This window comes from Talpa europaea (genome assembly GCF_964194135.1).
Source record: "Talpa europaea genome assembly, chromosome: 2".
Taxonomy (NCBI): Eukaryota; Metazoa; Chordata; class Mammalia; order Eulipotyphla; family Talpidae; genus Talpa; species Talpa europaea.
In genome coordinates, this window is record NC_140068.1 from 77,667,078 (window position 1) to 77,691,272 (window position 24,195).

At 36.3% G+C, this 24,195-nt stretch overlaps 1 protein-coding gene across 10 annotated transcripts in view; it reads left to right on the forward strand.

Annotated features, from left to right (window-relative positions):
- DST (dystonin) overlaps window positions 1-23,905 on the forward strand; it is a gene marked incomplete at both ends in the record, with an annotated part of 433,522 nt that extends 409,617 nt beyond the window's left edge. For 5 of the 10 annotated variants that reach the window (XM_084229023.1, XM_084229024.1, XM_084229026.1 and 2 more), the window contains 15 exons: window positions 2,036-2,230; window positions 2,709-2,837; window positions 5,788-5,931; window positions 6,908-7,096; window positions 8,490-8,619; window positions 10,485-10,648; window positions 11,348-11,510; window positions 13,020-13,174; window positions 13,350-13,424; window positions 14,296-14,313; window positions 17,303-17,420; window positions 19,910-20,109; window positions 20,530-20,640; window positions 22,704-22,827; window positions 23,643-23,905. In XM_084229023.1, coding sequence (XP_084085149.1) covers window positions 2,036-2,230; window positions 2,709-2,837; window positions 5,788-5,931; window positions 6,908-7,096; window positions 8,490-8,619; window positions 10,485-10,648; window positions 11,348-11,510; window positions 13,020-13,174; window positions 13,350-13,424; window positions 14,296-14,313; window positions 17,303-17,420; window positions 19,910-20,109; window positions 20,530-20,640; window positions 22,704-22,827; window positions 23,643-23,905 — 2,178 coding nt within the window. Of the gene's footprint in view, window positions 1-2,035; window positions 2,231-2,708; window positions 2,838-5,787; window positions 5,932-6,907; window positions 7,097-8,489; window positions 8,620-10,484; window positions 10,649-11,347; window positions 11,511-13,019; window positions 13,175-13,349; window positions 13,425-14,295; window positions 14,314-17,302; window positions 17,421-18,904; window positions 18,977-19,909; window positions 20,110-20,529; window positions 20,641-22,703; window positions 22,828-23,642 lie in introns of all 10 variants that reach the window. The other 5 variants (XM_084229025.1, XM_084229029.1, XM_084229030.1 and 2 more) reach the window with 3 other exon arrangements.
- Window positions 23,906-24,195: the final 290 nt, after the last annotated feature.

The following is a 24,195-nucleotide window of genomic DNA, read 5'->3' on the forward strand; positions in this document are numbered from 1 at the left end:
GTTTAACTATCTTTAGTTATTTATTTAAGTAGTATGTAATGTAATTTAAAATCATCTTTCAGTGACCTGGAGCTCTGTCATTGCATAGGGATGTGAATTTGTGACATGACCTATGGGAGTCAGCTACTTTTCTTTTTAAAAAAAAAAAAATGAAATAACATTACTTTACATCCTTGTTTACATTTTGACAATATAGGATTTCTTCCTCAGGGTGGTCATTGAGCTTTTCTATTTTTAAAAACTATTTTAACATTGCATATTGAACTGCAGTAGTTAATAAGAAAACAGCACATGCTATAAGTGATTTATTTCTTCAAGAAAAATGGTTTCCTTATGGTTTCCTGATATGTATGTTAAACTGTTGTTCAAATCAAAGGTAATAATTGGGATGACCAGTTAATGCTAAATTAGGGTCAAATGCTGCATTTCAACATAAAGAACATCAAAAGAACATGAATACTAGTATAGAATAGTTGTATTGAGTTGACTTTATGTACAAACATAATACTGTTTGAATTTATCTTGTATTTCCTCTAATTTTTGAGTACAGAAAGTTTATTTTATTTTAAAATATTCACTTTCTACTTCTGTGGTTATGGTGTTTTGATTGTGCCTGTTCCTTTTTAAATATGGCCTTTTACATACTTGCTGCCCCTTTTCTGGTTCTATTACCTTATATCCACTAAAGAGAATTTGGTACATTTAAACATTAAGACAAAGTAAAAGAAAATGTAAAGAACATTGATCAGGCCTATAAGATTAAAAATTTTTAAAAATTAGGTTTCTTTGCCTGTATTAAAACAAATGTTTTGCATGTGATTAATACAAACTTTCCATTCCCTGGCATTCATTCAAAGAATAATGAATAGTGTGATGTTACTTTTTACATAAATACCATTTTTATAAGCTCACTGTCTTAAATATTTACTCCCCTAGGCATTTGCCAGGTTTTTCATATATTAAAGGTCATCAAGAATAAATTAATCATTCTGCATTAGTAATACAATTGGAAGGCTCATGAAGAAGTTTAAGTATACAAAGTACATTGGAAAGTCTACTCAGAATTATTGGATTAATACTACCACAAATAGATTATTTAGACATTGTGCCTTCTATGCATGTGTTTGTGCATGTGTGCCTTTGGGTATGTCTGTGTAAGTCTGTCTTCAGGCACATCTCATGTAACACTAAAGAATAAAATCAACAAAAAACTTACCAAACTGTGTATTAATGTGTATCTGCCTATCAGACTAGAAAGCCATTGGATATAGCCAAAACTATAAAATACACTTGGTAATATTCATATGCAGTGACTTTTTAGACAAATAAGTTAACTTTATTCTGAACATAAGGTTATTGAAAGATCTACTTGCATATACACTTTTGGATCAGAAATGAAGCGCCATGGGCTGGTTTCTTGCATTAAGTCTGTGGATAAAAAAAAAGCCAATTTAATTCCTGGCATATCTAAGTTCGTCAAAACTAGGCAGAAAAAAAAAAACCCTTCAAGATGACAGATAAGGATTTAAGTATCTAAAATTTGACACTCAGGATGCTGTGAAAGATGAAAGCATATTATAGAAAAAAATGGACTGTGTGCCAACCTCCTGTGTGATTCCCTGCCATTAATTTCTAGGAACCCCATGAAGTACCTAAGGGTTGCTTAGTTATCTGCTAGTCTCTCAGATATATTTACTAATTAAGAGTACTGCAGTAGCCACCATCTTACTTGGCAATCACACTAATGATTTGGGAGGAATTGGGAACGCCATATAAAGTATCAAATAAAGTACCATTATTTAAATTCATTGTGTCATTTTAAAAATTAGCTTATTTGCAGAATTTATATAAGACTGAGTTCTTAAAAATTTATACAAGACTGTTCCTCTGAAAATTCTGCAGAATATATGGGTTATTAAACTGTAGGTCTTAGAGATTTGTGCATGAGGTTATATACACATACATATTTCAAGCAATGTTTTACAATTTGGGTTTTGTAATTGAAAATTAATTTAAAGAAATATGCTTGTCTTAGGTCTTCCAAAAAGAACTGGGGAAGAGGACCAGCAGTGTGCAGGCCCTGAAGCGCTCAGCCAGAGAACTCATAGAAGGTAGCAGAGATGACTCCTCCTGGGTCAAAGTCCAGATGCAGGAATTAAGCACACGCTGGGAGACTGTGTGTGCACTTTCTATATCAAAGCAAACACGGCTAGAAGCAGCTCTGCGTCAGGTAAAGTCCTATACATTTTAGCTGGATATAGGGAGAAAGGCATTGAAGCCTCAGCAAGGACTGCTGTCATAAAAAACTGTGTGAAACTCTTCATTTCTTGACCAAGATGGTCATGAAGAAGGAAACTGCCCTGGTCCTTCCTCCTAACTGTCCCCCAGGAATTGAAAATACTCAGAGGGAGGTTTCTAATTTTCACATGAAAGTGCTGCTTAAGTAATTTTTCAGCTTGAATATATGATGATGGTTGCCATTCATCTAAAATCAGATTATTAAAATGGTGAATTATTTTTCATTTAGGTCTTTTTGGTATACTAGAGGTTTTTCACATTTGCAAAATGTAACAGCATACATCTATGTCTTTTTAATGGAAATATTGTATAACATTAATCAATTTAAATTGAATTTTTTTTTCATTGCGAGGAGAAATCTAACAAGCATTTTGGGGGATCTTTTTTGGGGCATGTGTGTGAACTATTAGGCAGAGGAATTTCACTCGGTGGTACATGCCCTCTTGGAATGGCTGGCTGAGGCGGAACAGACCCTTCGTTTCCATGGTGTTCTCCCAGATGATGAGGATGCTCTTCGGACTCTCATTGATCAGCATAAAGTGAGTTATATAAATGCTAAGTGACACAAATGATAAAATCAAACAAAGTAGAGAAACCACACTTATGGTTGCAAATGTTTACTTTCCTGAAAAGTAATTAAAGATATGATACGTCTGAGAATTGTTCTTATCCTCCTTGCTTACATAGGTATGCCCCCAGGTACCTACATACTTATGCAGAGCTATCTTTCCTATATTTTCTTTGTAAAGAAGATGATTATTCTAAAATTAGTCACTGTTTTTCTAGCTGTAGGAAACACATTGATTTTTGTAGCGAGTTATTTGGCGTCTGACCAAAATAGTTCAATTTTGTTGTACTTTTCTATGCATTTCAAAGATGAAACTTCCTTAATGAGCAATCTGACATTTTAAAATTTATACCATTAGAATTGTAAATTAATAATTTTAACCTTTGTATGCAAGACAAAGCAAGTGATTTAACAGCTGGTCTCCAAATTTTATATTTAAGTCCCTGTTTTTTTATGCTTATGTTTTCTTAACCTTTTTTAAACCTGTTTTTAATCAAGAACCTTCTTAAAAATCTGTTTTAGAAATTAACCGTTGTATAAATTATAAATTTTAAAATGAGTTGTATACATAGATATAGCACTAAAGAATTAACTAGGTAAAAATATGATCATTGAGTGTGTAGGTGAAGATCTTTCCTATAACAATGCATAGAGCTAGCAAAATACTTTAAAGAGGGGTCCAGATCACTTAGCAGATATTTTGTAAACTCTGTCTCTAAAAGTCAGAAATTTGCACTGCTAGCACTCAATGTAGTATTGATATCAATATTTCCTAATAAATTTCCTGGTTAGCTTTAAAAGATCTGTTTAGTACCATTAAATAATCTCATCTTTTAAAGTTAAAAACACGTCATTAATTCTAGTGTAGCATGAATTTTCATCTATAGACATGTCTTATTGTGTCATTTTAATGACTTTTCACTCAGCGATTGGTGGCCTACCCTATAGCAATTTAATATTGCCTTTTCATCAATACAGTAATGCGTTTGTATTACATATGGAGGACTAAACTGTTCCCAATAATATTTAAAGTTAGAATGTAGGAATAGAAAAATTATATCAGATTTACTGCAATTTTTGAATTTAGTCAATATTTTGAAAATCTTATTGTTGGCCAATCATCAATTGACAGTGAGTTCTGCTAACACTGGATTTGGTCTCAGAGTGGCACCTCCAAGTTCAGGGTACAAATCTGCTACCCTACAAAAAGGTAGCAACTTGTATATCACTACCCTTAACAACAGGAGAGGAAACCCCAAGAAGTATCAGAAGAACAAATATTCAGAGTAGGAAAAATTGTTTTTATAACAAAATATCTCTATTTTATATACCATGAGATTACATATAATTTTTAAGGGCTCCTTTATAGTAACATAACATTATTTATTCTTTTTCATTTCCTCTGTTTCCTTTCAAATACACACAAATATAAGAAAAACAGAATATTTAATTCATAGCCCCAGAATTATATACTTCTCAGTCTAATTCACTTTCTAAAAACAGCAAGTTTCACATGTAAGTATAAATCTCTAAGGTAGCACTGAGACAGGCTTTGAAAAGCACAAAATGTTACAGGGATAGTTAATAGTCTGGTCCACAACATTCTGAGATGGTCTCTAGCTGTTCTTGGTGTAGAGTCCAGCAGTTCTCACTGTAGTAAATGATCAGATCATCTGTCTTCTTGAAAAAGTCGTGTGTTAATAACCTCTGATATTCTCTTCCCTGTAAAAGTTTTTTTTTTTTCCTTTCACTTAAAAAGGGCCTATATTGGGGCAATTAAGATATTGTTTAAAGTAGGTCATGGTATTTAAAAAGTAGGTCATGCTAGCAGAATGTATTATTAATTGAACCTTGACCCCATAGCAGTAAATATGTAAATAAAAGGATTAAAAGCATTTATTCATCTGAGACACAAAATAATAAGACACAATCTTTTGCTCTTGTGGACCTTAGAATCTACTAGATGTGTATATATACAAATGCTTTTAACACAGTAGAATGCCAGCATAGGAAATATGTAACAGAACCGCCTCAGAGAGTAAAACAGAAGTACAATAGACATTATAGTTAACATCAGTAGTTTATATGGTCGCCGTGGTCACATGGCATGTATGGCATAGTGTCAGCCATGTCTGCAGCCCCTAGCATCCTGCCAGTTTTAGAGCAGGGTCCAGATAGATTGGGATGTCTGGGCATGCCTGATACTCAGTGTGAAGTTTTGGAAATGTCACATTTTTTAAGGCAAAGGCCCTGTTTCTTTAAGCACACTTTCAGAGTTCTATAATACATGCATTTATGGATACAGTTCTGAAGGTTAAAAGGACAGTTATTCATATGAGGCATTTGTTGAAAGGTTGATTCAAAAGCCTCTGGAAGCCTGGTGCTTATTCATCCTGCCAATGCAGAGAGTGACTCTTTGTTGACCTTTGAAAGGGACAGTTCCACAGGCCAATATGCTGTCAGGCCCACTCCCTCCAGCCTCCCCTCCACTCTCCTGCCTTGACATCTGGCCCTCTCACTCACATACACCCCCCCAAACATTTATAGTTATTAACCCAGCCTTCACCCTTCCTTGGTAGTTTTTGCTACATATTCCTGTCTTTCCTGCCACAGTTAATGCTATTTTAAATACTTAAGCCCCTTGTCTTATTGATTAGAATTTTTTTGCACTAAACGTAATTTCTATCGCTGATATTACTGTCGCTCCCAATTATCCTAGACTCGTATTTTGAATCACATATTAGAAACTACCATTTCCTACTGTTGTCCATTCTTTCTTAATCCCACAATTAGTGAATTATTTCCAGCTGTCAATAAGCCAATTACGATTCTTGTTTATTTGTTTAGCTCAAATGAACGTCACCAGAGTTTTGTTTTCAGCTGGTGCCAGCAACTAATTGAAGTCTTTGTTTCTGTTATAGGAATTCATGAAAAAACTGGAAGAAAAACGAGCTGCACTAAATAAAGCCACCAGCATGGGAGATGCTGTTTTGGCCATCTGCCACCCTGACTCCATCACCACCATTAAGCACTGGATAACAATCATCAGGGCCAGGTTTGAGGAGGTCAGTGTGTCTGAGGTCATCTTTAGAGCAGTGTAGCTGTGAGTGTCAGGGGGTGTGGGAAACTTCAGCAGTAAAGATGCATGCATGGCTGTGGGAACCCGGGGCCTCTGCACAAAACAATTTTCTGTAAAATACTTTTCCTCTGTGTATTACTGGTCTCTGCAATCCACCTTTCTTTCAAAAGTGAAAGGAGTTTTACAGCTCTGTCCCTGAAACAGAAAAGGAGACTATGTGGTTCTCTTATATAACTTGTACATCTTCCACAGTATGGCTGTGGAATAGTCCAGCAGTTGAACAGTATTTCAGAGCAGCATGTGTTTGGAGAATGAAATGCATGCATGAGGGCCTCCCCGGTGGCGCAGCGGTTGAGCGCTGGGTTGCGAAGCTGCCCACGGCCTCTGCGGCGCCGGTTCGATCCCCGGCTGCTCCCCGACCACCGGAGGAGGGTCCCACATGGCGCGCAGACCTCTCCTGCCGCCCGCTGCTCCCCTCAGCAGTGTACTTCGGTCCTTCTGCCTGCTCTGCTCCCTGCTCTGGCTCTGGTGAATTCTCTCACCCTCCCGCGCTTCTGACTGTACCCAGTGCATGTATAAACAAAAAACAAAGAAAGAAAGAAAGAAAGAAAGAAAACATGCCTCTATATAAAAAAAAAAAAAAAAAAATGCATGCATGAGGTGAATGAATTCTGTATTTCATATCTTACAGCTACTTTTATTTCCATTCTGTGCTTTGTAGAGTAAGCATACCTGATCTCTTGGGTATAGCTCTCAACCTCAAAGGTGACAGGCTTTATACAGGGCTCCCATAACCTCCACAAGTTGAACCTTGGTGTTAATAATAGGGTCTAGAAAGACTAGAAGCATTATTTTCTAGCCCGGGATGATACTAATTTACATTTAAAATTGTGTATTTTACATCAACTTAAAATATTCACTAAAATGGAAGAAATATAGAGAAGTGTTTGTTTCTCCAACAGGTGCTGGCCTGGGCTAAGCAACATCAGCAGAGATTAGCAAGTGCTCTGGCTGGACTCAGGGCCAAACAGGAATTGTTGGAAGCTTTGTTGGCTTGGCTGCAATGGGCTGAAACTACACTTACTGATAAGGATAAAGAAGTCATCCCCCAGGAAATTGAAGAAGTGAAAGCCCTCATTGCCGAGCACCAGGTACAGTAAATATAATCCTATACCCTGTCTTCTCAGAAACTTTCTTTCTTGGTTCCTTCACTTCCTCAAATGCATTCCTCAACTGATTTTCTAATGGAACCACTGCTGGAAAACTTCTCTCTTCACAATTATTTTATTTTGATGGTCTTGTCTCTCCCTCAGTCAACTTCCTTAAATTCTTTATTTTACAGCCTCTCTGAAGTTATGCTCATGTGGCACTGTCTCAGATTGGCTCCTTCCTCAACCTCTGCTTTGTAAATGTCAACTCTCCATTCGTTTCGTTTCGTTCCCTCTTTTGGCAATCTCACTCACTCATTCTCTGGCTTCAACTGGAATGTTGTTTTATTGTTCTATGTTTGCATTTTTACTGTCTTCTGCTAAGCACCTCCCAAGATGACCACCAGTACTTCAGATATATTCTATCTACAAGGGAACATATCATCATCTCAGGAAAACTCCCTCTGTCTATGCTACCTGTTTTAAATATCTGATGTAATGGGCCTCACACCTAAGTTTGATTTTCATGTTTGCCTGTTGTTTTGTTTAATGAACATTTGCAAACAGAATCATTAAATGTCGTCTTCATTATTCAAACAGTTAACATTGCTGTTTTAATAAAAGTATAGGATATCCATCTCTATAATAGCCTTGTTATAATAACATGATCTCAGATCATGTTCTCTGTGGTCAGAGACAGAAAAGTGATGAGGGTTTCTCTAACTATGTGACAAATAGTCCAGAAATGTTACTTCACGTTCATTTGTCTCTACCTTTGCCACATATTCTAGAGGTAGGGATACCTAGTCAGCTATAATAATAAACCCAAGGAGACAAGATAAGAAATAGCAAAAGAGTCAAGCCTTTTAAAATTTCTACCTTCTTGGGCATAGCACATTTATTGATGGAAATATTTAAAATATATCCACATTTAATGTGGATGCCCTATGTCACTAAATATCAAAGCCATCTTAAATATTTCAAATATTTAGTTGAAATGTATCACAGAAAAGTCTGGAGACCTTCCCAGTTAACAAACATTTTTGCAGACAAATGCTCAGTTTAAGATACTGTAGGAAGAGTTTTGGTCCTGCTAGGTGTACAGATAGGTTATATTATTTACAACTACATGAAGGTCTTCACACTGCAACAAATTATTTTGTTTTTGATTTGTTCCCTTTACCAGCTATAACATTTGCATTTTTTTAAATGAGTCAGTGCTATGTTATGATGACTTAGCTTTTTTCCCCCCTAGGGCTTAAAACATAATGATTTATTCATTTTCAGACATAATATTGCTAGCATGGCTCTTCTAACCTTTTGTTTTTAGTTCATGTCCAAAGATGGTTTTCTCTGGTATACTGCTCCTTAATTGACATTATTTCTTTCATTTAAGACCTTCATGGAAGAAATGACCAGAAAACAGCCTGATGTTGATAAAGTTACCAAGACCTATAAGAGGAGAGCAGCTGATCCTTCTTCACTACAGTCCCATATTCCAGTCTTGGATAAGGGGCGAGCAGGAAGTAAGCAGTGGCTAAGTTTCTTTAAAATCAAATGGATAAGAATGGAAGTTTTATTTTTTTTTATTTGAAATCTGAGAGCAATTGTTGATTCTACATGAGCTCTCTACCATAAAAGGTTTCTTGAAAGAATACATAGGTTCAAGAATATATCAATTTATTAAACATTAAAAGATATAGCTCATTTAGCTATATGTCACTTTATTTGCTTAAAATATATCTTCTAGATTAACTAGAAGTAATTGGAAAAATTTACAAGAACAGAAATCATCACCCCCTTTGATTTGTCTTATTTTGCATTTACTGTATAAATAACCTTAAAGCTGAATGCAATAGAAATGTTACCCAACCCAATGAAATGACATTGTACATAATAGTAACTATCTTGGTGAAGATTTTTTTTTTTTTTGAGATTTATTTATTTTTGCATACAAGAGCTGGGGTACAGGCCAGAGATGCGGGGGGTGAGAGGATTCACCAGTGACAGAACAGGGAACAGAAAAGGCAAACTGACTGAAATACCCTGCTGACGGGAGCTGCGGGCAAGTCAGGAGAGGTCTGTGAGTCAGGAGAGGTCTGCAGTGCCATGTGGGTTGCTCCCGCCTGGCCGGGGATTGAACTTGTGCTGCAGAGGCTGCAGATTGCTTCACAGTGCGGTGTTTAACTCCTTGCACCACCAGGGAGGCCCATTGGCGAAGCTTTTTTTAAAAGCACAATTTATATCATATTAATACATTTTTTTTATTTCTGACTGGCACCTTAATAAAAAAAACAAACAAACATGATCCCACAACTATAGTAGTTACTGTGATAAACACAAAGGAAAGGTAAGGTAAAAATATGTTAAGAACTCTGGAGACAGACTCCTTGGCCATCCCCACCCCTTACTGGTTGGAAAATGTAGCATTGGACAAGTTACTTTAACTCTTTGAGCTTCAATCTCCCCATCTGTAAAATGGGATAATTATAATTTCATTGGCTTGTAGTGAAGATTAAATGAGCTAAAGCCTTTGAAATGCTCGCCATATTTCTAAGCATGTAGAAATGCTCAATGAATATTAGCTGTTGATATTTCTCTGTAGCCCTGTGAGGAGGGTTAGAAATTCTGGGCAAATCCCAGCTTGTATGATCTTAGGCCACTAATTTCTCTAGGTCACATTTATTTACTTAATTAGATGAGGAAAATTATTGAGATCATTCTTTTGTGCAATTGAGAAATTTGGGAAAAATTGCCAGAAAGATGGAGAAAACTTCAGTAAGGCATTAAGTTTGGGTATGTGATTACACATGGGAAACACACAATCTCAGTGAAAAATGGACTCGGAAGAAAGCTGGAATTCCATACACACACTTCCATATTCAACTGGGGATTTGTGAAATATCTTGCTCTGACTCTAATGAATACTCACTGTCTCCCACCCTCTGCTGCCCTCCATTCAGCCATACTCTCTAAAAAGGACAACTGGGTTTGCTGTAATCGAGTCTGAGATACATCTTACTGCCCTGGGAGATTTCTTTTATCATGCCTTAACAAAGAGAAGGATCACAAAGGTGCTTCATTGTCATTGAAATAACACTGGTTTTAAGCTGACAGCTGTTTTAAGCATAAACTCATTGAGAAAACTCCCCAGTTTTTAAATGCTCCAATAAAGACATGTTTCTCTAATTTTTCTGAATAGTGTATGAACCTTAATGAGTAAAACACATTTGGAGCTCAACATTATACATCATCTAAATTAGAATTTACTTTTATACCCAGTAGTTTTAAGTTGATTTGGTTCTAGTTAGGAACAATAAAGGTCAAGCCTTAACATATTTTCAGAACTCTGGAAAACTTTGCCATCTTAATGAGAGTTATATTTTAACAGGAAAACGTTTTCCAGCGTCAAGCTTGTATCCCTCTGGATCACAGACACAAATTGAAACCAAGAATCCCAGGGTCAACTTATTGGTGAGCAAGTGGCAGCAAGTCTGGCTCCTCGCACTGGAAAGGAGGAGGAAGCTTAATGATGCCTTGGACAGACTAGAGGAGGTTAGAGAACTCATATATTCATTACCTTATTTTCATCTGTCCATATTCATCATAACACATTCCCCAAATCTTGATTTATTAACTTTTCTGATAATAAGTACACCCTTGCTATTTGTGTACATATTTTATTTCTAAAATTAGTAACACAAATATGTATGTCTTCTGGGGAACAAAAAACTGACATATGGGACTTGGATATGGGGAATCAAAGCCAAAAATATATTTTAACATAATCAGAATCTGACTCCTTAAGAAAAGATCCAGCTTGACATTATGTTTGCTGGTGGCGTTACCTGGCAAATATAATAATTTATAATTCAGATGATCTGAGATTTAAAATTTCAGATTCGAAAATTGGGAAATTTTTAGATATCTAGAGGAGCTAAGAGAGTAGAGTAGAGAACACTGAGAGATTAGACGAGTGCTTTTGAGTGGGCCTGTGTACTTTGGGGCAGCCCACCTTTGTGACCTGCCACTACAAGTTTGTTTACTTGGACTTTTGGAGGAGTTTTGTTTCCTCTGTAAAGAAAAATCAGTCAATAATGAACTTAAACTTTATAGGAAAATGTTTCTGAATTCCCTTCCTTTTTTTAAAGTGGGAAAGATGTGTGTATTGTTTAGAAAATCATTAAAAATCTTCATGTAGAATAAGATGTAATTTAAGCATTAACTCAACTGAAATACCTTTTGCCCTTTCAGCTGAGGGAATTTGCTAACTTTGATTTTGATATCTGGCGCAAAAAATACATGCGGTGGATGAATCACAAGAAATCTCGAGTGATGGACTTCTTCAGAAGAATTGATAAAGATCAGGATGGGAAAATAACTCGACAAGAATTTATTGATGGAATTCTTTCCTCAAGTAAGTCCCCAGAGAGGTGGCTATAACTGATGTAATTTTTTAAAGAAAATAAGCACTGTTTAAAACTGTGGCGCAAGTAAACTTGTGTTCTAATAAAGCATTGGCTTTAACTTTGGCTATAAAAGTCACAACCCTCAAAAACAAAAGTGTCCTTCGTAAAAACTGTGGCTTTGGATTCAGGCACATTTACTAATGGTGTAACCATGGATATAGGACATCCCTCCACTGAAGCTGTGTCCTCATTAGTATAGTAAGATGAAAAATACTTGCTACTTGGATTGTGTTGTCTGCCACATAATGAAAAATAAATGCTAGTGATTCTTTTTAGTTCTAATTCACATTCTGATCTAACATTATCAATAGTAGGAAATTAGAATACCTTAAAATTCTTAAAATGTATGTCACCTGGTTGGATGGTTCAGTCATGTGATTTCTTTGACAGATGGTACTAGAAGTCATTGTTAAAGTAAATTTTGTATAAATTACTCCTTAAGTAAAGTGGTAGTTGAACTATATGAAATTTGCTAATATTAAACAGTTTTTAACTTAGAAAAATAGCTGTTTCATATGATTCACCTGAATTGTAATTAAAAATAAATTTAGGTGGCATATATAATGATTTGTTATGATGTAAATAAGTTTTTTAAATTATCTTTTCTAGATTTATTTTATTTGTTCATGCATACAAGAACTGGGCAGTAGGTCAGAGGTGCACAGGGTGAGAGGATTTACCAGGGACAGGGTGGGAAGCAGAACAGGTGGATCTACTGAAATACACTGCTGAGGGGAGCAGCAGAAGAGACAGGAGAAGTCTTCTGCACCATGTGGGTTAGCTCCATGGCTGGGGATCGAACTCATGCTGCAGTGGCTGGCGGTAGCTTGATAGCACTTGATCACCCCTGTGCCACAAGGGAGGCCCTAAAAATTATTTTAACATATTTGATCACGCTGATCACTTAGCCAGCCACACAAAAGTATAATTAAGAATATCTTGTGGCAGAATTAACAAGTTCAATATGCACTCTTTTTAAAAACAAATCCTTTTTTTGTCAAATTTTACATTAAGTAGCAGGCCTTATAAATTTTCATATAGAGTATGCCATACTCAGGAAAGGTATCTGAATTACCACTTATATGTGGAGTCTAAATTAAAAAAAAAATACAAACAATAAAACAGTGTTGCCAGAGGCTGGGAGGTGGAGGAAGTAAAGAAAGGTTGGTAAAGGGCACAAGCTTTCAGCTATAACATGAGTAAGGTCTGAAGATCTAACATATGATGGCTACAGCTGATAACACTGTAGTATATATTTGAAGTTTGCTAAAAGAGTAGCATACACAAAGAAAGGTTAATATGTGAGGTGATGCGTGTGTTAATGAACCAGATGGGAGAAATCCATTCACAATGTATACATACATCATGTCATCATGGTGTTTACTTTAAGTATATTAAAATATTATTTGTCATTTATGCCTCAATAGCACTACTTATTATTGTTTTGAAAATCTCAGAGTTCCCAACCAGTCGCTTGGAGATGAGTGCAGTTGCAGATATCTTTGACAGAGATGGTGATGGATATATTGACTACTATGAATTTGTAGCAGCCCTTCATCCAAATAAAGACGCATATAAACCTATCACTGATGCTGACAAAATTGAAGATGAGGTACTCATTATCTTTCTATCACCTACAACAATAATAGTGTGTTCTGCCCAGGTATCATGTGCAGTTCATGCAGCCACTTTATTTATTTCCATGTTTAGATTTTAGATTAAGGTTTTAAGGATTCCACTATAGCATATTAACTTTAAAGTGGCTATTTCATCATTGTTTTTGACAGGTGACAAGGCAAGTAGCAAAATGTAAATGTGCAAAACGATTTCAAGTTGAACAGATTGGCGATAACAAATACAGGGTAAGTTTTCAAAATAACTTTCACTTCTTTTAATGATTAAAATAGAAATTTGTATATGATTTGATAAGCATTTTTACAAGAATGCTAATTATTTATGTTTATCTGACACCAAATTTAATGGTATATGAAATTTGTCATTTTTAATTAGTCTTCATTTTATGTATTATGACTTACCTTTGATATTTACAACATGTACATTACTTTTAAGAATAAAAGTAAGGAATCACATGTCTTATTTAGGTTGCTTCTATTATTTATAAAATATTTTATTGTGATTCAAGGTAAGTTCTCAGATTTTCAATAACAAAGCTGTTTCAATCTAGAACCACACAATTTAAAATGTTGGATCATTTTTTATAAACATAAAAAAGACAGTGTTTTCCAAGTGTGCAGTAATTTTTTCTTTTATTCAAATTCTCAGTAACTCAGTTCACCTTCTTCAAAACAATTACTTGAAGACCAGTGTGATTTCATCACTCTTTCTCTAACTTTTCTGTTTTTTGGAACATCTTTCACATAGTAGCTGGATTGGAAATGTGCTGAGTTTCCCTAATAGTATATTACTTAGAAATGAAGCGTTTTTCATTTTTGAAAAAAGTTCATCTCCATATTTGAATTTTAACTTAAATTTGAAACCCAAAGATTTTCAAAACAATTTGTAGAAAGTTTTCTGATTATTTGGTTTGAAGTTAGGATAAATGGGTCCCTGCACATTTCTAAACTAGACACTGTATCCCATAAAGTGAGAAAGAAGCCCATAGTGTGAGAGAGAAAGATATTGTATGCATGTGTGTGTGTTCTAGAGTCATATAGAAAGTTTCCTGTTGAACTAATTGTGTCTTTCTTCCATTTTTCATTTTTTTTTTATCAGTTCTTCCTGGGAAATCAGGTATAAACCAGTGGAATGTATTCTCAAGTTCCCAATGACTTTTTAAAAACTTTAATTCATAATCATTAAAGCTTGCCATGGCCAATCTTTCCCATGCTGCCCCCCCCCCCCAGCTACTACAATGTTGGTTGGCGTGGTGTTGCCGTAAATGCTATGAGGGTCCTTGATTGGGATTCCTGCTGCTGTGTGTCTTAAACGAGGAGATTACTTTTAAGCAAACCAGATAATTAATTGTAGCTTGACTCAGTACAGTGTCACCAATGCAATTTTCAGCTCCCATTTTTAATAATGATACTATTAGTATAGATTTTATGCAAATAGTCATTGGAACACAGGTATGTCTCTCTATACAGCTCTGTGTCTCCTCATTGGTGTTTAACTGTTGAGGACATAAGGTATGTAGTGGCTGGAGGAGGATTTCATCAGGCAAGTACATAGGAAGACAGAGTAGTGGGAAGTCTCCATGGCTCTCAGCCACAAGCAGTATGGTCTCTCCAAAGCAGCAATTACCTATTTGCTCTAAATCTTTGGTTTTGGACTTTGTGCCTTTGGAATAGAAATTTTAATGTTGAAGGCTTTTAATGCTATCATTTCTAATATCATTTCTAATTTCTAATGCTATCATTGAGGAAATGTATCTGTTGTAACCAACATTAAATTATAGTCATACTTTATGTCTCATACTTAAGTCAGTATAAACTGTAGTCACACAGCATCATGATCAGAATTTTAGAACTTAAATACAAGAGAAATCAGGTTTTGACTTAAATAGGGCGATACTTCTGCTGTATGCTTTTGGAATGAATTGTACTATTTAAATTTCCTGACCAAATCATATTATTAATTATATTATTAATCATATTATTAATATGCCACTCAGTTTTTAAGACATTTTATATCTTAAGTTTCAAGTTACCTGTAATCCTTATTTATTGGAAATAATTTTTAAATATAAATTTTTTTTTAAGATTTATTTATTTATTTGTTTGTTGGTTTTATTTATACAAGGACTGGGTACAGTCAGAAGCGCAGGAGGGCGAGAGAATTCACCAGAGCCAGAGCAGGGAGCAGAGCAGGCAGAAGGACCGAAGTACACTGCTGAGGGGAGCAGCGGGCGGCAGGAGAGGTCTGCGCACCATGTGGGACCCTCCTCCGGTGGCCGGGGAGCTGCCGGGGATCGAACCGGCGCTGCAGAGGCTGCGGGCAGCTTCGCAACCCAGCGCTCAACCGCTGCGCCACCAGGGAGGCCCTAAATATAAATTTTTAATTACTTTGAAAAGATGTTTCTAAAACTTCTATTAGTTATAATACATAAAAAGTTACTTTTCAATTCTTGTTATTTTCTGAATTAGTAATTGTGATAACATCTTTTATTTGTGAAAGGATGAAAAAGTCACCTCAAGAGGTTTTAGTCACTCAAAGCACATTAGTCCATTTTTTCTTACCTTGCAATTTGGCTTTTGAGAAGATTAGGAAAATTCTAAAGGACAGTGTTAGCTGTTTAATAAATACCTTCTCAAGACAAAATCATTTTTTGTTATTAAAATTCAAATATGTCCATAAACTAGTATTTCTTCAAAGCTCTTCTTTTGAACATAATTTTGGAACAAAACATACTAATCTAATTATCTGGTTCCTTAAGGGTAATTTTCTTTAAATCCCCTTCTTGCCCTTTGCTTATTAGCAGCGCCAAATTTAGTCTAACAAATAAATATATATACGTTGAATTTTTAATTTTGATTTACATTTCAGGAATAGGTTCAATTATAGAAAAGTATAAGTCTCAAGACTTAAAAATGGACTTAGAAATAGTGATACTTAGAAGGTTTGATGTAAAATGCATGAGTTGCTGCTGGTGCATTTTACATGCTTTCTAGGTTTTTCTGAGTTTCAGGATCTTGAATAATTGGCTTTGTTTTAGAGTTTTCTTCCTGAAATTCAGTGTTAAAGCTCATGGAAAAGTTGCAGATTATTTCAATTTAAAATTGTTTCTCCATCATGAGCCCAGACAAATAGTCAAAGTCCCGATTGTACCTTACTTGCCTTACAAAGAAGCTATTTATGTTTTATTGGGTATTCATTTTGCTATGGTATCTACTGGGTTTACAACCATGAAATGCAGTATGGTGGCTTTTAAAAGCTGGACATGAGCCTATTAGAAATGTTTTAAAAGTATAAAATCATTTCTCATGGGCTTTCATAATATAGATCTTATGATCAGAACCTACCTATAGTCTAGGCATTTATTTAAGACTTGCAGAAATTGTAGCATATCCAAGTGATTGGAGATCCATTGAAAGGGCAAGAAAAAAGATAATTGTTAGTGTCAGCCATCTGCTTTGAGAAAAAAACCTTTTAAATTGAAAAGGTATATCATTGATAATGTGTCAGTGACTGTTCTAGTATTACAGAAATAGAAACTGGCACATAACCCAGCCTTCAGTAAATTGCCTTACCAGATGATCAAGGCTACAAAAATTTTAGTGGACTGAAATTTTTATTGATCATCTTCTTTGACCACTTTATCTCCCTGAGTCAGAATTACTGTTAGAGAAAACAAAGTGAATTTTTGAAGATTTCTCCCACAGATTACAGTGGAAAACAGTTTTAAATATGAGAGGACGTTTTAATGAAGAAGAATGTGGTTATTAAGTTTTCTTTAAAATCCTCTGGGCAAGTGAGTCAGTGCTTATTATAGCCCTAGTAATGTTTCTGTCATAAGAAAGAAAAACAATTTTTCAAAGAAAGATTTAGTATTGTACTTGATAACCTTTGTTATCTTTTTTCATACTATTTCCTTTGGGCTAAATCAGCATGCAGCTGTCTAACGCAGATCATTACAAATCCTTCTTTCTGAGATTTTTACTAATCACTGTGAACTAAGCAAGAAATTAAAGTTGGTTGCTTAAACTACCGCAGACCGCACATCATCCTTCAGCTTAGAATTACTACTGACAATTAGAGGGTCTTTCTCTCTTCATCTTTACAGTTTGGAGACTCCCAGCAACTGCGACTTGTTCGAATCCTGCGCAGTACCGTGATGGTTCGCGTTGGTGGTGGATGGATGGCTCTTGATGAGTTCTTAGTGAAAAATGATCCTTGCAGGGGTAAGGAGATGCTCATGTCAGGGTAACACCATGAGAATATAGCAGTTTTGTATTATTTTCCCAGCATCAAAAGCATACTGGTTATAATTTTAGTCATTATTACAACAGTGAATGTTTCACTTTGGTCTCTGTCAGCCTGAAGCTCTGAAAGAACTTGTGCAGTCATGTAAATCATGTTCTCATTTTTTTTTGTTTTTTTTTTTGTTTTGTTTTGTTTTTTACTTCTGCTGGATAAATATGAGACTTGTAGTCAGGAGATCTAGATTAGCTTTTCTTTATGGGATGCTCCCATCTGCAGTTTTCAAAATGAACAATGATACCAACCAGGGAAAGTATTTTATAAGTCCTTCAATAGCAAAGTGAGAGGAAAGAAAATTAAGGCGATGAAGATTGAGGGCACTAAGTAGCAAAAGTTTAAAGGTGAAAGTTTTATAAAATTAGGTCGAGGTGAGGAAAACAATACCTAAGAATTGAAAAATAATAGCTGCTAGCTTGACTCTGACTTTGAAGTTACAGATTAGAGCATTAAAAATATAGACATATAATATGCCACCTCTCTTCTTATCTACCAGCGATCAGCCCTTGGTTAGCTTTTAATTTTCCTTATTTTTCAGAACCTACATTCAATTTTTTTTTTTTTTTTTTTTTGGTGGGACCCTCCCCACCGGCCGGGGAATGAACCGGCTATGCAGATGCTGCAGGCAGCCTCGCAGCCCAGCGCTCAACCGCTGAGCCACCAGGGGAGGCCCCCTACATTCAATTTTTGAATTCTTCTTTCTTTGGTTTACCTTACAAGTGACCCTTTGATTGCAGAGTTAAGACCCAGTCACACAGTAGGCCAATTTCTTTGAAAAAAAAAAGAACAATTTTTTGGGTGTGTGATTTTCTTAAATCTGTGAGCTCATTTTAATCTTACTAAATTAACAACAGCAAATGTTTGTACTGGAGCTATTAGACTTTTAAGTGTGTAGCCACACTTCCTCCAGTGGGGCCTCTTGCTTTCCTTGCTGGCATCTGAAGACACGGGTATGTCCAAATGGGTTCCTGTGCAGCCAGCAGGCCTCCCTGCTAAGGCCACTGTGGATTATTATCTCGCTGCCATTCTTAGTAACCCTGTTCTCTGCACATCAAAGATACACACCTGTGGAAAGAGGTAGGATGTGAGCAAAGCTACTTTTTGTTTTATCTTTTGAAAATTACACAACCTCAGGTCCTGCAGCATTGTTTATAGAACAAATTAGAACATATACTGATCTATTGGGTTACTTAGGAAAGGTAGCAAAACTGTGACAAAGTCCTCCAAATACGTTTTTCTTTTTGAGTCCAGCCATTGAGTGCTTCTTTCCCTGATGCAACTTTTCTTCTAAATTGTGTGCTAAAGGCCGGACCTGAGCACCCTTTGCGTATTCAATTACTGTACTTTGTTTCTTCTCCTGCTAACAGTATTCTTTAATGTGATTGGTATCCTGTGTCATTTTTTCTAGTTCATCATCATGGGAGTAAAATGTTACGTTCGGAATCAAACTCTTCAATTACTACTACTCAGCCTACTATAGGTTGGCAACCCCTCTCTTTGCCTCTGCCCTCTTTTCTTTTTCTCTTTCCTACTTTTACATTCTTGCTTTAACCTTTTTGTTTTAAAATAACACGCTTCATCCGTTGCGTATGGCTTAACTCATGTCCAACTGAGCTGGTGCTTCCAAATTTTAATTTTGAAAATTTGACACATTTCTGGTGTGCTACAAATGCAGGTATCACAGAAGTGATCAAACACATGCTAACACGTTGCTCATCGGGTTCTCATGGGGTATTCTCCGTGTGCATATGTGTTTGTATGAGTGTTGCATCACAATGACCTCATGGATCCTTGGGTCTGGTGTTTGTTATTGCATGTTAGTAAAACAGAGTTTTTCAAGGCACAAAATAAAAATGCTAGCTGCCTCATTTAAGTGAAAAACCTGAATGTTTATATGTTGTCACCATGATTAACAAGCCATCTCTCGTCTTGTATGATTCTATTGTTTAATGAATCCCAATGTTACAATACTGGCATACTTCTTACCTCAGTAGTACATGCAAGAGACACAGTCCTGCCTTACTGGCTTGTCTTCTCAGTATGGAGAAAGGGTGACGAAACCATGTGGGCATTGGTAGCCGGTGGATTAACAATATTTTAGCATGAGCTTTCCATTTTCATGCTGACTCTTTCTGTAATGGTGGTTATTCTCGCTGGTGTCTAGTGTTAGAGTAAGCATACTTTTTTTTTTTCTTTCCCAAACTCACTTGTATCCAAAAGGAATGCATTGTAAAGAAATGCATTTAACTTTTTGTTATGCTGAGTTGGAGTTGGCATGGCAAAAAGATGTTCTTGAAATCCTCAGCGTGATCTCTGCTGCCAGGTGGTTGTTCTTCCTATAAACTACTGAATGTCTCTTATTTTTCCCCTTCCTCTTCTGTTTGTGTGCATTGTTGTGTGTTACTTAATCCAGCGAAAGGAAGGACAAACATGGAGCTACGTGAGAAGTTCATTTTAGCAGATGGTGCCAGTCAGGGTATGGCAGCTTTCCGACCCCGGGGCCGAAGATCCCGGCCTTCATCGAGAGGTGCTTCACCAAATCGATCGACTTCTGTGTCCAGCCAGGCTGGCCATGTGGCCTCCCCACAGGTCCCTGCCACCAGCACACCCAAGGTAGGATTAGGGCACGAAATATTTTCCTTCTCCCTTGCAATCTGTGTCTTGAGTATACTTTTGAATGTTTTAGGACCTTAGTATTTGTAGGATCGGTTTTCTCTATTTGTGCCTTTTCTCACAATGGGGGAAATGAAGGCCTTTTTTTCCCTTTTTACATATATGCTTTTGCCTGGTGGCCTATCTAGAAACTGTCGGTGTAGGAACTTTGGTTACCTTTCAGATAGGTTTATCCTTTTAAATCTTCAGTCATTTTTGTTTTGATATGTATGATTTGCCATCAAGTCTTTCCACTTATTTTTTTATTATCATTATCATCATTTTTACTATGAAATGTGACTGTGCTATGAACAATCTCTTTCTATGGCTTTGTATTTTATCTGCTATCCTTTACATTTGATTTGCCATTGTTCCATACAGATTCTCCATCCTTTAACACGCAATTATGGTAAACCATGGTTGACAAACAGCAAAATGTCAACTCCTTGTAAACCAGCAGAGTGCTCAGACTTTTCCGTGCCATCTGCAGAGGTATCGTAAGGCCCCAGATTCCAGTCTAACAGTTTTCCCTAACTGTAACTTCACCCACTAACATTGCTTCACCTCTCCCTTAAAAGATGTACTTTTGATAATGCTACATCTTTTTATACATGTCTATAAAATAAGTATCAACACAGCAGTTCTTGAAAACACAAAGTGTGAGGGGTCAACAGAAAAGACCGCTTATTGCACCTTGAGCTTGACACCTTCTCTCTGGACCTCTTTTGGTTTCTTGGTTTGTTTTTTGGTTTTCTTACTCATAATTCTTTTTCTTTCTCTTGGGAAAGCACATATAGGAGATCACATCCAGACCTAAATAATTTTTTTTTAAACTGATGGTACGGTTTTATAATTTAGTCAAGAAATGCAATGCACTGGCTTTAGATGAGAGTGAGGCAGTATCATTGGCAAGAAAATCACTTAAATGAAAATGATGTTCATTGAGTGTTCACTATGGGCAAGGAGCTTCTGAATGTCTGCTACATGTATTTCTGCCCAGGAACAGTAAGTGACTGGATGAGGTATAAATCAATAATTGGAGGTAGGCAGAGAAAATTTCATTGTCCTCATGATTCAGATGGAAATAATGAAAATACCTGGTTGAGAGTGGGAGAATTGCACAGAAACAGCTCATTCTTCAACTTTTCCTCAATCTCTCAGCCCCTCCTTTCCACTACTTTCCTCACATATGTTAGCATCATAAATCACATCTGGAGATGTCTGTCATTTACGATGAACTGTTACAACAAAAACTGAGAAAGGTTTAAGGTACCTCAAGCACATGTGTTGTAAGTATTGAGGGCTACGCTGGTCTCTTAGGTCAACTTTTTTAAAAATGGAGACTCCTCTAAATGAAAGTCTAAAAATGTTATTTTGACTAATCTAAAACTATGTTTCATATCAAATAGCCTTATTAAATAAAAGCCAAGCAGTCAAACAAACAACAGTATACTTCTATGAGTCTCTTAAAACTACTAAGGGTAGAGTTTGATAGTAAGATCAAAACAATCAAGGCATTCTGAGTGTGAGGATTAATTGTGGTTATATATGTGAGGATAATTTGAAAACTTCAGTATTATATGAATACAAATTCTGTATTTAAATATATGTGTATGGCACATGTAAATAAATTATTAGTATTTTATTAATATACTAAATTATAACGGGTGATTCAAAATATATTTATATTTAAAACTGTTAATAAAGGAAAAGTTAATTTCAGAGAATTCACATGTACTATGTACAGATTGATCTCCAAAGAGCTCCCTGTGAGTTCATGGAGAAATATGACCTCCTTTACACTTCTCAGGAGATGTGCTTATATTTTTAACTTTGGGATAATGCCAAAATGTTGTAGTGATCTAGAAAAAATTGCAATTTTAGACTCAAAATTTCATAGTTGTGATTGCTTTAGACATTCTGTGAACTGTACAAATATTAAAAAAAACTTATCACCAAATGTTGCCTAGGTAGCGTGCATATAAGGACCAAAGGAGATAGAGCTAGGAAGTGAAATGACATGGTGTACAAAATTTTAAAGTGGCATTCTTTTTTATTTTTAAGTTAAGAAATGATTGCTGTGGAGACATTACTTATTTACTTTCTGTTCTATTTCCATGTATTTATTTCTGTCTAGTTCCCGAAAATCATTGCAGGCAACAGAATACCCAAATGCAATTTCTCAGAGCCCCTCTTCTCCCTGGCTTTTGTAGTCATGTCTCTTGGCATTGCTTGCTCTCTTAACTCTAATGATCACTGATGATCTGGAAGATACTAATGTGCTCACAGTTTGTCTGTTTCCTCATAACATCATTTGGGGATCTCCATCTGTATACTTTCTTCTCTATTGTGAATTCATCTTCTTTAGAGGTTCTCTTTGAAGGGAGAAATTGGGAATTTCGTGGAGTAAGCAAATGATAACCCCACCCCCTATGTAACTCCATACTACCAAGAGGTCTAGTTTGAGGGCTTCCACCTATCTGTGAAGTGATGTTGGTGGAATATTGTGGGACAGGAACACTATCTTGAGCTTTCTTTTCTCTGATTAAATACAGGGAACACCAATACAAGGAAGCAAGCTTCGACTTCCAGGATATTTATCAGGGAAAGGCTTCCACTCTGGGGATGACAGTGGCCTGATAACAACTGCAGCCACCAGAGTCCGGACTCAATTTGCTGGTAAGTAAGGCGTATTTCTCTCTTTTGTTGTATAATCTGATAATTAAAGTAACTTTTCTTCCTAATTGGGGTAGAAATTACAAAATGAAGCTGCTGTATTCTTCTGAAATGATTCATGACTCTAAGTCTTCAGTAAAAGTAGGGAATAAGTGAGTCATGGGAATAAGTGAGTACAAAATTCCTTTTGGAATTACCAAAGAGAGATGAAAGAATGATTATAGAATACAATAAAATCTACAGTAACACCCTACCCCTTCAATCTGGAAGTCCTTGGTTCTTCTGCCTGCTTAGAAATTGCACTGGGTTCTGTTGTGGGTGATTGGAAAAACCCAGCCACAATTGCCATTATAGCAGTACTTCTCACATTTCTTCAAAGAATAGTGAACTTAACCCCTGAACTCAGCAAATGTGAAGCTTCTTTCAAGTTTCAAATCTTATCTTTTAAGTTCCTATGTGCTTTGAATTACTGTGTCTCAGGCAAAACTGCTATCTCAGAGTTTGTTCTCTACACTGCATACAACACTGGAAACACAGGCAAAACTTTGGAAAGCATAATCTTAAATGATAGGCATGTTCCTATGTCTCTTTGCAGTAAGTAGAATCCCATTTTAGGGGTAAGTCTAAACCTACCTTTTGTTTAACATTTCTGCTTATAAAGAAGCTGCCTTCCCTTGTAGAATGGAGACCCTCCCCCGCCCCCCAGTATTTTCATGGTACCTATTGGGTGTGAAGAAAACAATATTAAAATTGGCATTAGGTTTTATGAATCTGTGCAGATGGGCCTAATAATACCCATCGCTGCCCTTTATCCTCAGATTCCAAGAAGACACCCAGCCGACCAGGAAGCCGAGCCGGAAGCAAAGCTGGTAGCAGGGCCAGCAGCCGCCGAGGCAGTGATGCATCAGACTTTGACATTTCAGAAATCCAATCTGTGTGCTCAGACGTGGAGACTGTACCCCCAACACACAGACCTACACCCCGAGCAGGTTCTCGGCCAGCCACAGCCAAGCCTTCTAAAATACCCACACCACAGAGGAAATCACCTGCCAGCAAATTGGACAAGTCCTCAAAGAGATAGTGCGATGGGTCCACTATACCCTTCCTTGAGCATTTATTATTTAAGTTTGAAAACTGTAAAATATGATGTAGAAATTATTGTGAAATATTGCAAGAGGTGAGTTTAAAATTCTGCAGATGGCCTTATTTGTGTATTTGTCTTTTTATTTTATCTGTATAATTTTTTTGGGGTCAGATATTCTGGGGTTAGAGTCACATCATATGTGAGCGGGAGAAAAAAGCTTTTAACATGCACTAACATTTCTGCACCGAAAGGTGTGGAACACACACTAAAACCAGTCACTGTACCTC